Source organism: Aricia agestis, chromosome 8, assembly GCF_905147365.1.
Source record: "Aricia agestis chromosome 8, ilAriAges1.1, whole genome shotgun sequence".
NCBI classification, from domain to species: domain Eukaryota; kingdom Metazoa; phylum Arthropoda; class Insecta; order Lepidoptera; family Lycaenidae; genus Aricia; species Aricia agestis.
Window position 1 is genome coordinate 7,586,768 of NC_056413.1, and position 12,777 is coordinate 7,599,544.

The 12,777-nt window shown below is 37.0% G+C and overlaps 1 protein-coding gene across 3 annotated transcripts in view; it reads right to left on the bottom strand.

The window, feature by feature from the left end:
- LOC121729906 (probable ubiquitin carboxyl-terminal hydrolase FAF) overlaps positions 1 to 12,532 on the bottom strand; it is a 36,159-nt gene extending 23,627 nt beyond the window's left edge. For all 3 annotated transcript variants that reach the window (XM_042118604.1, XM_042118603.1, XM_042118602.1), the window contains exons 1-16: positions 12,477 to 12,532; positions 11,926 to 12,001; positions 11,720 to 11,849; positions 11,353 to 11,572; positions 8,184 to 8,339; positions 7,724 to 7,895; positions 6,954 to 7,106; positions 6,474 to 6,627; positions 3,887 to 4,038; positions 3,518 to 3,775; positions 3,351 to 3,449; positions 3,065 to 3,207; positions 2,622 to 2,866; positions 648 to 778; positions 372 to 568; positions 189 to 291 (exon numbers count right to left, since the gene is read on the bottom strand). In XM_042118604.1, the coding sequence (XP_041974538.1) occupies positions 189 to 291; positions 372 to 568; positions 648 to 778; positions 2,622 to 2,866; positions 3,065 to 3,207; positions 3,351 to 3,449; positions 3,518 to 3,775; positions 3,887 to 4,038; positions 6,474 to 6,627; positions 6,954 to 7,106; positions 7,724 to 7,895; positions 8,184 to 8,339; positions 11,353 to 11,572; positions 11,720 to 11,849; positions 11,926 to 11,967 (2,355 nt within the window). In that variant the 5' untranslated portion in view covers positions 11,968 to 12,001; positions 12,477 to 12,532. The remainder of the gene's footprint in view (positions 1 to 188; positions 292 to 371; positions 569 to 647; positions 779 to 2,621; positions 2,867 to 3,064; positions 3,208 to 3,350; positions 3,450 to 3,517; positions 3,776 to 3,886; positions 4,039 to 6,473; positions 6,628 to 6,953; positions 7,107 to 7,723; positions 7,896 to 8,183; positions 8,340 to 11,352; positions 11,573 to 11,719; positions 11,850 to 11,925; positions 12,002 to 12,476) is intronic.
- Positions 12,533 to 12,777: the final 245 nt, after the last annotated feature.

Consider the following 12,777-nt stretch of genomic DNA (forward strand, 5'->3'; position numbering starts at 1 on the left):
TTGTATTGATGTTAGCTATCCACTTTTGAAAAAAATATTCGTGAACGCGAAAAAACACATTTAGCGGACAGTAGGTCGGCCAGGCTCCATACAAAAATCTTCATACCCTTTTCATCCATTGCCATCAGATTCTGGTAGACCTATACCTATAGTTACTTAATTTTGCAAGCTAAAATAATGCGACTCACTCTCCATAAATAATCTAAGCCTATGAGATCAGCGTCATTCAATAAAAAACTACGTCGCTTCACTTTGAGTTTTCCTTCTTTAGAATTCACTGCTTTAAAAAATCTGAAATAAATAATATGCGTTAGCAAAAACTTAACTTACTTACTTTTAAATTGTGACAGATTAAAGACGATAAAAATTACCTCTCAAAACATTTGATTCCGGAATGCGTTAATAAGTTCGGCGACAATGTCATAATGTTGCGTCGAAAAAAATGCAAGTTTATGTTTGGATCCAAGTCTGGTTCTTCACCCATCAATTTACTGAACCAACGAAAACAGGCTTCGCGGTCTCCGAGATGGGCAGGCTTCTCGGCGAGACACACCCATATTTGTTTTGCCTGTTAATAACGAAAATAATATGTAAATAGAATTGTCCCTTTAAGGAATTATCAATAATTATTAAATAGTTAAACTTACTTGTTCTGCACAGAGCCATAGCTGCCCATCCTTGAGCAAAAACCTTAAGAAGCTCAGTCTTTCGTGAACTTGCGCAGCGTGAGGGTATCTACCGTCAGGCAGCCAGTTGTCCCAATCTATTTCCCCTTCGTCTAGAAAAGTTGGAGCGTAAGTATTGAGTATAATAAATTATAAACGCTGCAAATAATAATATATTGGGGAAAAAGTCTTTTCACATTATAGTATGTATGAACTTGTCATAAAATCTCTTGGGCTATACCAATTGCATCTGACTGACTTTGGTATCATTAAAAAGTTTTAATTTCACAGAAGACAATTCCAAATTCAAATTGGGTAAATGTGAGATTTTCATCTGTTTTTCTTATTGTTAAAATGAGTGATTCTAATGAAAAAATTCTACATTTTATAAACCAAGGTACAAAAAAGCTACCAAAAAAGGTAAAAATGCAACACAAGCCGCGAAAAAAATTTATGATATTTATGGACGTAATGTAGTAGGTATCTGTGAGAGTAGCGCAAATTTGGTTTAAGCGTTTTCAATCCGGTGGCTCTGGTCGCCCTGTTACGGACAAAACCGATACCATTTTTTAAAAAGTGGAGCAAAATCGGCATATTAGTAGTTACGATGTAGCTGAAGAACTGGGGATTGGCCACAAAATGGTTTTGGCGCATTTGAAAAAAGCTGGGTACAAAAAAAAAAGCTCGTTATTTGGGCGCCTCATGAGCTAACTGAAAGAAACCTTCATTAGGTTTCTTTCAGTGAGCTCGTGCTCGAGCCGTGTACTCATTTGTGATTCTTTATTACGACGTTATGAAACCGAGCCATTTTTTGCAGAAGCTGATAACTGGTGATTAAAAGATTGTGATCAAAGGCCGGACAGGCTTCAGACTGTGGCGAAACCCGGGTTAACTCGCAACAAGGTGATGATGTGTGTGTGGTGGGATTGGAAGGGCATTATTCATTATGAGCTGTTACCGCCAGGCAGGACCATTGATTCTGAACTGTAAAGCGGCCGGAATTAATCTACAGAAGGGGTGCGGTTTTTTACCATGATAACGCTAAACCTCACACACAAGGGCGTCGCCAGCCGATGGTGCAGGGGGGGCAAGTTGACTTTACCTACTACAGTACAATTCATACTTTACTCACTCTCTATAAATGCGAAAAGTAGGTATGAATTGTAAGTAAAGTCAAAAGCACATGAGGCTTTTCACTTGTACTACGAGCCTTACATCTATTACCAGATTTTAATATTATAGTGGTCGTTGTTTGCATTATATTTGGCAACTTTTTTAGAGTCTCTAAGGGCGGTCAGCTGCCCCTCCCCCCCCCCCCCCCCCCCCCTTGGCGACGCCCTTGCTCACACATATTTAGCCACTCAGCAAAAATTACGGGAGATTGACTGGGAGATGTTATTAATGCATCCGCCGTATAGCCCTAACCTTGCACCTTCAGATTTCCACCTGTTTCGGTCGCTGCAGAATTCCTTAGGCAGTGTCAGGTTGACATCACAAGAGGACTGCCAAAACCACTTGTCGTAGTTTTTTCATCAGAATTCCCAAAATTTTTAGATCATGTCCCTACCTCCTATCCTATCCTATCCTATATCCTATCAACATCTTGTTGATGGCAAAAAGTTGTCGTACAAAATGGCACCTATATACTTTAGTCAATTGTAAATAAACTTTATAAAAAATCCTTTTGAATTTTTATATAAAATGCGAAGAAACTTTTTCCCCAACCTAATATATTAGAGAGCATAATACACATAGAAAACAATTTTTAATAATTCAATGAAATATTCTCTAAAAATGTGTTGTTTATTAATTATAAGTACACAACATAAAAACTTAATGACTATTGAATATTGCAATAGTAAAGAATGACTATTAACCAGTCGGAGAGTTAATCAAACTAGCGTACCACAGTATGTTCGCACAGATTTAATAAGGAAATTCAAATTCAATACATACCAGCGAGCTTAGTCCGCACTCCGTCCATATAATGCGTCAGCGAGTCCGTAACCAGTATAACGAGCGAGTGCTGCGCTTGCAGGCGATCTATGAGCTCCTGGCGCGTGACGTGCGGCCGCGCGCCCGCCGCGCCGCCCGCGCCGGCCCCGCCCACACCGCCAGCTTCGTACAGGCAACAGATCTCGCGCATCATCTTCAACGCTGGTAACACCCAGCGGGGATTCGTTTTCAGTTCCTCCACGCACCTTTTGTATTGAGAAAGAGATAAAAAGGCGTAATGTCGTTGTTACTGTACTTGTCAGGTGGTCTTATATGTAGTATTACATGCACTTTTATAAAACTTATTAGACACATGTTTCGTTTAGTAAACCTATCAGATTCAAAACTGTGCAAATAAACCTATAAGATATACTGCTACGAGTTATAATAAAAAAAAATCTTACTTATCGAGCCACAACGTCTTCTGCATATCTCTGTCTTGACTGCAGCTGTAGTCAAGAATTTTTATAAGATTAGCTAGAGCGACGTCCATGATTTCTGTACAAACTTCGTCCGAATGCGCCAAATTCCAAAATAGCACCAACACCTAAGACAAAAGCCATAAGAATGTTTTTACGGTGTTCTATTTCTAAGAAAAAACGTAAGTCACAATTCCTATTTAATTTAAGAATTTACAACATAATATTTTTATCAGTAAATTAACGAAAGGTATCATAATATAATCCTTACCTTATTAGCCATAACTCCATCCTTATCATCCTCAGCCAGTCTTCGGATTACTTCTAATAACTTATCGCTCTGTTTCTTACTCGATGTCGCCCAACTCGCCTAAAACATTTATATCGTTAATGCTAATCACTTGGAGAAATATTATTCAATGAAAAGAACATTCCTACCTTGAAGCAATCGAACAGATGGTCTAACTGATCGGGTGTGAAGTCCCAAGCGAGTTTTGCGAGCAAGTCGTGTAAGTTTTTCACGATAGCCTCGTGCTTGCCGTGTTGAGCCTTCCATATCGCGTCCAAGTCTTCGGTCGTCAGGGAGTTCTCCTTGATCATGAACCTCAACATTTTCTCTAGCCTGTCTACGTACTGGGGTTGATGAAGCGAGTCCCGCAATACTATATCGACTACGTTGTTTTCGCGGATCCAATTCTGTAATTTTTTAATTTATATTTACTAAGGATAATGCATAATATATATTGTTTTCAAAAATATTTGTTCTGAATATACTCAAAATTTTAGATTAACGAAAAATTAACCCACCGTAATTACAGCTGGCGTCAACCACTCTGGTTTCGGTTGTTGTGAAACTGTGCTAATCAATTGTTTGATTTCGTTCAGAGCAGACATTTTTCCGTTAAACGAAGACATTTGTAGTAATCGTAGGATCATTTTTAACCGAAACATTTCAAGTGCTGAAATATATAATTTTTTTATTATTAAATTCCTTACTCGTAAGATCTTATATTTGCATTTGTATATTTTACATTTTACAAACATTTATAGATACATCATATTATTACGAGGGCTGCCTTTTAAGTTATGTCGTTTGTAAACTTCTCGCGATCATTGAAAAAAAATTATATGGGATTTTAATCTCCTTGTCCAAATCCAAAAACAAAAGATATTATTCAGATTTGTCGAATAGTCTTATTGTATTCAAAGGTGACAAGTCGGTTGTAAAAATGGAAATGTTAAAGGACCGTGCGATAATTTTTTACAACTAACGAAGTTGATTATCGCGACTTCGGCGTTTTGAGGAGATCATTTCTGTACTTAGTGATGCAGGACCATGTCCTAGGATTATAGAACGCTGGTATTTAGAAGTTTAAAGTGGACACCCCAGCTTCAGTGACCAGCCACGTGAAGGTCGTCCAAAAACCGTCGTAACGCAAGAGAATATTGAAGCCGTGCAGCAGCTAATCCTCGAAGACCGTCATGTCATATATCGCAAAATAGAGGCATCCATGGGCATTTCAGGGACCACTGTCCAAAAAATCTTGCACGAAAATCGTGGAGTAAAAATGCTGATTTCTCGTTAGATACCTTGTTTGCTTAGCGTCGACCAAGAACAGCCCGTGTTAGTTTTGTCACAAAACTCTGCAGCGATTCAACCGAGGAGAGTCAAAGCACGTTTATAATTTGCTCACTGGTGACGAGTTTTGGATATATGCTTATGATCCAAATTCTAAGCAGCAGTCTACTGTCTGGGTCTTCTAGAATGAGCCAAAATCGACCGAAGTCCAGGACCCGATCTAGCCATTTAGCCGCTCCAGGCAAAGATCATTTTCGCCGCCCTTTACATATACAGGAAACGTATTTGTTGGGAGAAAATGGGAGGAATATTTAAGTAAAATACTCAAATATTTTCACTAGCAAACTTAAGGTAGGTTAGCTGGTAAAATTCTCAAACTTAAGTGGTGGATGGCTAGGTTGGAAGATAGGAATAAGTCAATTTCGCCGCCCCTCATTTTTGCCGCTCTGGGCAAATGCCCGGCTCGCCCCCCCTTAGATCGGGCCCTGCCGAAGTCATGGACTCACTTCGCACTTTAAAAAAATATTTGCCTCCATTGTGACTAAGGGTGGTTACATCGCCACTATTCTACCCGAAGATTGCAAAATGGTTACCGCTGACTAGTATACCACAGCTTGTTTGCCACAAGTCATCATCGAATTTCGAAAAAAACGATTCAAGACGTCGTATGTTCCTGGCCATGACTTACGGCCGTTCCCAATATTTGATCAATCTCTGGTTTTGCCCTACTAGAGATAGGAATAACTCACATTAGACATTAGAGACATATATTTTATGTCAATTGTGAGCTATTCCTATCTCTAGTAGGGCAAAACCAGAGATAGATCAAATATTGGGAACGGCCGTAAGCATGTTCGCACATCGCCGGTAAAACTAAGATGTTTTTGTGAACCCAAAACGTTGAAATTTTAGATCATCCGCCTTACAGCCCTGGCTTCAGCCCTAAGGATTTTAATAAGTTCCACAAAATTATAAGCAAAGTTTTTGTGGCCAACGTTTAAGCTCACCTCAAGAAGCTGTTTACGCGTAAAAATCGCCCATTTTGACTACCCAACTTCGGACTGGAATAAATGTTTTAAAAACTGGTTTGAACGCATGCAAAAGCATTTTAAATATCGCGAAGAATTCTTAAAAAAACAGTAAATGGTGATAGTCTATTAGAATGCCTGTATTTATTCCAAACGACAAAACTTAAAAGGCAACCCTCGTATCTTATATCTTTAAATGAGCAACGGCTCCAACGATTTTCATGAAATTTAGTATATAGGGGGTTTCGGGGGCGATAAATCGATCTAGCTAGGAATCATTTCTAGAAAATGTCATTTTCATCGGATACCGAGCAAAGCTCGGTCAAACAGCTACTTATCATTGAAACATAATATGTAAGTAGTACATAATGAATGAAAATATTGCAGGTGGTAAATGGTTATTTTCTTAAGCTTTCTCATAATATCAATAAGACAAAACATAATATTATATCATGCGTGAAGTGTGTCGGCGAAACTCGTGCGTCGCAAGTGAGCCGAGCGCAAACGATGTAGCAGCGTAGGGGCGGAGCAAACCACGCCCCTAAGCAGCTACAGGGTGTGCGACCGGCCTTGGCTCTTCCACGCCCATAAACATCCAACGCTCCAAAAATGTGCTGAAATATTATCTATAGAAACAATAATATTATATCCATCAATCATCTCAAATAAGTGATTGAAACACAACACAAATGACAAATGTGACGACAGTATCAAACATTAAATTATGATTTAACCTTATAATGTAAAAAAAATATTGTCATGTTTTTAGTAAACAAATTATACTTACATTTCAATAGGCTGTGATGTTGCGGAGTTTTAACTGAGACACACTTGCAAGCTCGGATTAGGCACGACACAGTGTCAGTTTTGTTTTCGCTGCCTCTCGCCTCGCGCTTTAACTCCTCGTCCGTTAAACTCTCTAGCAACGTCGGAATACATTCCTAAGTACAATAACTTCAATGCTTTAGGTATTCATAAAATTTTAGCAAACAGCAACTACACTCGAATTTAAAATTATTAAGCATGCATGCTGATACCCACGCATATGTGAGTTGGAGGATATTACTTAAATTAATTCTTTATTGCCATATTATTTTACAATACATAGAAAGTACTTAATGCTGCCTAAGGATCAAACCAATATATAGGAATTGAACCCCTAAGCTTTTCTAATAACATAAAATTAAGTTACTTATAAATTTTTTGGTGCTAATGACCCAAAAAAATTGTTCAGTATAATTTTTTAAACAGTTTTAACTAGACTTACCAGTACAGGCAGAAGATACACAGTGACGGTATGAGGAGTGAGTAGATCGTGGCACAGACCCAAAGGCCTTAAAAGTTGCCAGACGGCCGCGACGCGAGTTTCCCCCGTCGACTGCTCCAGCGAAGATGGCTGCTCACTTCTTGATGAACACATCTATGAAGAATAGGTCTCGTTATGTTGCCTTTTCAATACTATTCCCTTTTTTTATTCCAAGAAAAAGACAACAGACATGAGACAAAACAGCAAACTAATGCTTAACAGCTTATTACTTATTAGACATTAACTGTTGCTTCTTAATACATTTTGGGTATTATAATATTATTATGTTAGAAAGAATCTTAGTAAAACAACCAAAGATTAATTTTTTTCTCTCTTTTTTTTGGGTAAAAAGTGGGCCCCATGCGAGTTTTTTACGTCGGTTCTTCTCGCCGGGTTAGTTCCCGAACTGGTGGTAGGCATCATGTAGACTTTCAGAGAATATTTGCAAAAATTTATTCTGAATAATTTTTGTTTTTAGTTTTTTTTTTAGACAACATTAGCTAATGTGCATGACTAGCTGCAATAGGTACATGAAGTGTAGTCCATACCAGCTAGTAATCATTGCTTTGAGCTAAAGACTTATTAGGGGATGTTGTAACATAAAAGTATTGTTATTTGTTACCAAACACAACAATTTATTCAACAGAAACTATATATTATAAAAAACTATATAAAAAATAGTATTAAAGCGTTAACATACTTAAACTTAATTTCTAATACATAATACATACCTCAGTTGATGAAGTCATAGGATCACACTTATTTTCCACAATTTCTTTTTCTAAAATTTCTGTCGTTACTTTTTCTTCATTATTGGTTGAAACAGTTAAATCAATTTTTTTAAACCCCATAATAGTTTCAAATCTTTCTCGCAGTTTAACAAATCCACCAGCTTGGCCAAATCTAAGTATGAAAATTCAAAATTATCATATTTTTAATAGATTAAACACATCCACTAAAAACTTTTGTATCTAACTCATTTATTATGCCCAACATATTTAAGTGTTCATAAAATTTTTCAAAGTACAACAAGTGGTCTTTCAGAATGATATTTAACAAAGCTATTAAGCTTTTACCAGAAATTCCTAGGTTGAAATAATAAAAATGAGCTTCTTGTTTTAGAAAATTTACTTACTTCTGCACTCAGAGATGAATATTAATTATGTAACTATAATTAAAATATTGACTTACACATTAATAAGGTGAACTAGCCACCCTCTTGGTGTACGGTGATCTTGTGACTTGGCAAACACTTCAGGCTCCTGAGCCGAGCCCTGACCAGTGGTCACAAGGGCATTGGTCACTGACAATCCTTCACATGTTCTTGATGCATTAAATGTGTGAAATCTACGAAAAAATATATGCTTGATCTCTGATAAAGAAAACCTAGCAAGTTATCAGACCTCCTCACTATACTCCACTCGGGCTAACTTGTCGCTAGCGGCACAGTATAGCAATATGACATATCCCTACAGTAGTGAAACGAATGTACTTGCGCAGAGCAACGGAGGGGTACCCGCGGGGAAGCGGGCGGCGCGGACCCGAGTATACAAACTCGCGGAGTTTGTATACTTGCGCGCACAGGGGTGACGTTGGCGCGTTGTCTTCGAATTTTGTGTTGTAAGACGATAACTTCTCTTATAAACAATGGGATATTATAATTTAAATGTTCAGTGTACGGATGTAAATCTGATTCAAAAAACAAAAAGGATTTAAATTTTCATAAATATCAGCTCACAGTTTACACTAATATTGTGTTGGCCTTGGCGGCATTTATTTGCATCTCTGTTTTATTGTTTACGTTGTAAGTGTAACAAGGAGAGAAACAATATAGAATAAAATAATAATCTGTCAAATACCCCGTTACATACTAATTAGTACCTACCTACTAGGTACACACACCAAGTGTAACATTTTGTCCTTTGGACTGCCCTTACCGCGCATGTAATAAGAGTTATGAAGTGCTTGTGTGAAGTGAAGTGAAGTACACCTGCCTACCTAGCATACGCCAACGAGATATCTCACTCTACATGTTTTCTCGATGTTTGATAGTTTGTCTCTTCATCTCTATTGACCCTAGCATGACCAACATTTTTTCTCGCGTAGATCTATCATCGAAATAACACATTTTTATAGAGTTTGGTCGAGATAATGTCGAGATTTTGACATTATGAGACGAGTAACTACTCGTCTCATAATGTCAAAATTTAATTATCTCGAGAGTGAGATATCTCGTTGGCGTATGCTAGGTAGGCTGACGTGTGATTAATTATTGGATATTTTATATATTCGAAATTTCGAATGCGTCTTCATTATTTTAATACTTCGTGGATCCTTGGAAATCATTTGTTATTCTATTGTGTCTCGCTCACCGGTGAGCTTATGGGGTTTGATGGGTTAATTAAATTTTTAAATAGAGAACTAAAATCATCTAAAAATAAAGTTTTTTTTTTTTTTTTTTTTTTTTCAAATTTTTAGCGAGGCTTAAAATGCACTTGGCATCTATGCCAGCCTCATAGTATTATTCGAAATTATTAAAAATTAAAACATGCGACCCTTCATTGACAATAAATAAAACATTATTAAGGTGTGGGCCTCTTGCGAAAGAGGCGACGCCAAAATAATATTAATTTGCCCCCCAAACAAACCTCCTGAAAACAACCGGCCCCTGAGACCACGATTCCGTCCACAATCCACCAACAAGTGCATTAAGTCCTCTGCAACCCCACAGTGAACACAAAGAGGGGACTCCCTCTTTCCTATCATATGATTGAACTTGTTGAGTGGAACGTGTCCAGATCGCATCCTCATAGCGGTAACCAATCTAGACCTGGAAATATTGGTGCCCTCAAACCATGGCCTCAGACAAGGTACACAATTCAATGTCCGGTACCAAATACCCTTGGAGGAAGAACAATCAATAAACAATTTCCTCCACCTATCAATACAAATTTGCTTAGCTACATGAAAAAATTCTGTGTAGTATGGCTGTATATGAGAAGACACATCCCGACCATCACAGATAGCCTCTTTTGCCAGTTGGTCAGCCATCTCGTTGCCTAATAAACCTATATGGGAGGGTATCCATTGCAGTCTAATGCGAAATGTTTCATTGAAGTCATTTAATATTTTAAGAATATCGTATGCAATAGGTACTCCTCTAGCTCCCGAGACGCAACGAATAAGGTGCTGAAGTGCAGACATTGAATCTGATAAAATAACAACCCGACATAAACCATTATTCTGAGCATATCGAAGTGCTTCCAGAATTGCAATAAGTTCAGCTCTCATGATAGAAATGTTTCCTCCAAGTTTTAATTTTGATGAAACATTCCTTTGTACATCAATGAATGCGGCACCAACACCCTCATCATTTCTAGACCCATCAGTAAACAACCTGTGATAACCGGGATATGTGACATGTAGATCATTTACAGTGAGAGATCTTAATAATGAAATATTAAAATTACGTTTAGATTGGGTTACTCCTTCGACCCGAAGTCTCACAATGTTTTTAATGTCAATGTAGGACAACCACACATTCATTTGGAACATCTCCAGGCTAGAAGCTGTATACAAAGGTCTATCCTTAAAAAGGTTATAAATTTCAATTAAATTAGGAGTGTTCCTCCCTCTCCAAAGGTTACTAAAGAGTGCTAGATGTTCTATTTTCTTAATATTTTCATTACAAAGTGACACCGACTTTAAACAATATTTACATCCGAGCCAAAGTCGACGAATGTGTAATGGTGCAATACTTAGCTCGCTTTCCATCACATGAATTGGAGTGCTTCTTATAAAACCGCCACAAATTCTCAATGCTCTATTTTGTACCAAATTAAGTTTATTCAAATGTGTCTTTGCTGCAGTTCCATACTCAATTCGACTTCTGATAAGGGAAAAATATAACCGTCTCAAATGTATCGGGTGAACACCCCAGGATAAATAAAGTTTCACATAAATATCTGGCAGTAAGACATAATATGTAAATATATAACACGCTGATTAAACAGATTAAATGATAACATTTGCATTACAAGCACAATATTTTATTTTTATTTTATTTCCCTTTCCGTGGCAACCCTGGCATATCTGCTCGGTACCTACATCGGTGGCGGCATCATGCGACAACAGAGGCGTTTCGTTACTGTAGGGACTAATATTGCTATACTGTGCTAGCGGTCATTGACTCCCTGTCAAAAATTTGTCATTTTCCATATAAACCGCAATTGACAATGAAGTATCAGATATTGTTTATCGTGGTTTTATATGGAAAATGACCGCTAGCGACTGACCCCAAATCATACTGTCAGTAAACTATTGGTTTATGTAACAAAAAGCTAATTAATATTTAACTTACTTATTGTTAGGGTTGAAAGCCATGTACAAAAGGTGTAAAAATCTAGGGTCATCCAGTTTCATGGCACACAGCTTTACAAGTTTTTCACAATTAGATCTTACACACTGCTGTATATTATTTTTCCATGATGAAACTGCATCATCAGTCAATATCTTAGTGAACGATATTGTTAGGGCATCATTGTAAAACCTTTGGCATGCTGGATTATTTACATCTTCCCCTGCAGAAAAATATTTATAAGTATATGATCAGTGGATATGGTTTTGAGAATATACATATTATATTGTGTGCAGGTTGTACCACCTTTGATTCTGAAATGATTGAAGATTTCTTCATCATCATCATTACAATTGAAATGACTACTAACCTTTGGTGGCTAACTCTGTAGATGCCACCAGAAGCGCCTCTAGCTCCTGTTCAGGTAGTACAGGTACAACCCATCTTGGGTGTGAAATTTTTTCTTCTAATGCTTTAAGTTTAGCCTCGGGGAATGCCATCTAAAATTAAATATAATATTGATGTAAGTGGTTGAACTACATAATATAATTTGGAGTATGGGTACAAAAAACTCACCTCCCCGGGCATTTGATCTTGCTCTTTCATTGATATAGTCATTATTATAACATATCTCTAAACATTTCTGCTTGTCCTGTAAATATTATAATAGATTTATTCCCGCATAATTTATTAATTCCGCTGACTAAATCTACACTTAGTATGTATATATTTTTATCGAAGTATATACTTCAGATTAGATTTGTTTTGATTACATCAATTTGAATACCTATTTAAACTTTTGTTGATTTATTAAAACACATTTGCGGTGAAAATACACAATCAATAACTAGCCACCTGCCACACTACGGTCTACGGTAACAAGACAAAGCGTACGAGTCAACTAAAAATAGTTATGATACTGCGAAGTATGCAAGAAAAGATATTACGTGTTTCTAGGATTTAAAATAAATAAAAGTTAGGAGATAAAAAATGAATTATCCGATCAGCCGGCGCGACAAAATGGCGTCATTATGTTTAGCACTTGCACCGACTACTTGTGAAATATTTGAATTCGCTTTTGTAAACTGGGCAATTGCAAAATCTTGTTTTAAAACAAATCACTGTACCTAATTTTAAGTAAAAATTACAAAAATCTAAATGAAATCCACTATTCACTTTAATTTTTGACGTAATATTGAAAATTGAAAAATGATTTATGAAATGCAGAGTGTTGTCTATGGTTAAATAAATTCTTGGGTGTGTTCCGAAACTGTCTAATGCCAATAAAAAATTTAAGGGCCCCGAAGACGATCAAAAGGTTTGACTCAAACACGTAAATTTTGGTTTGACTCAAACCGATTTGATCGTCTACAAAGATAGTTTGAACGGTTTGTCAAACATTTACGTGTTTGAAGCTTGTTTGATGAA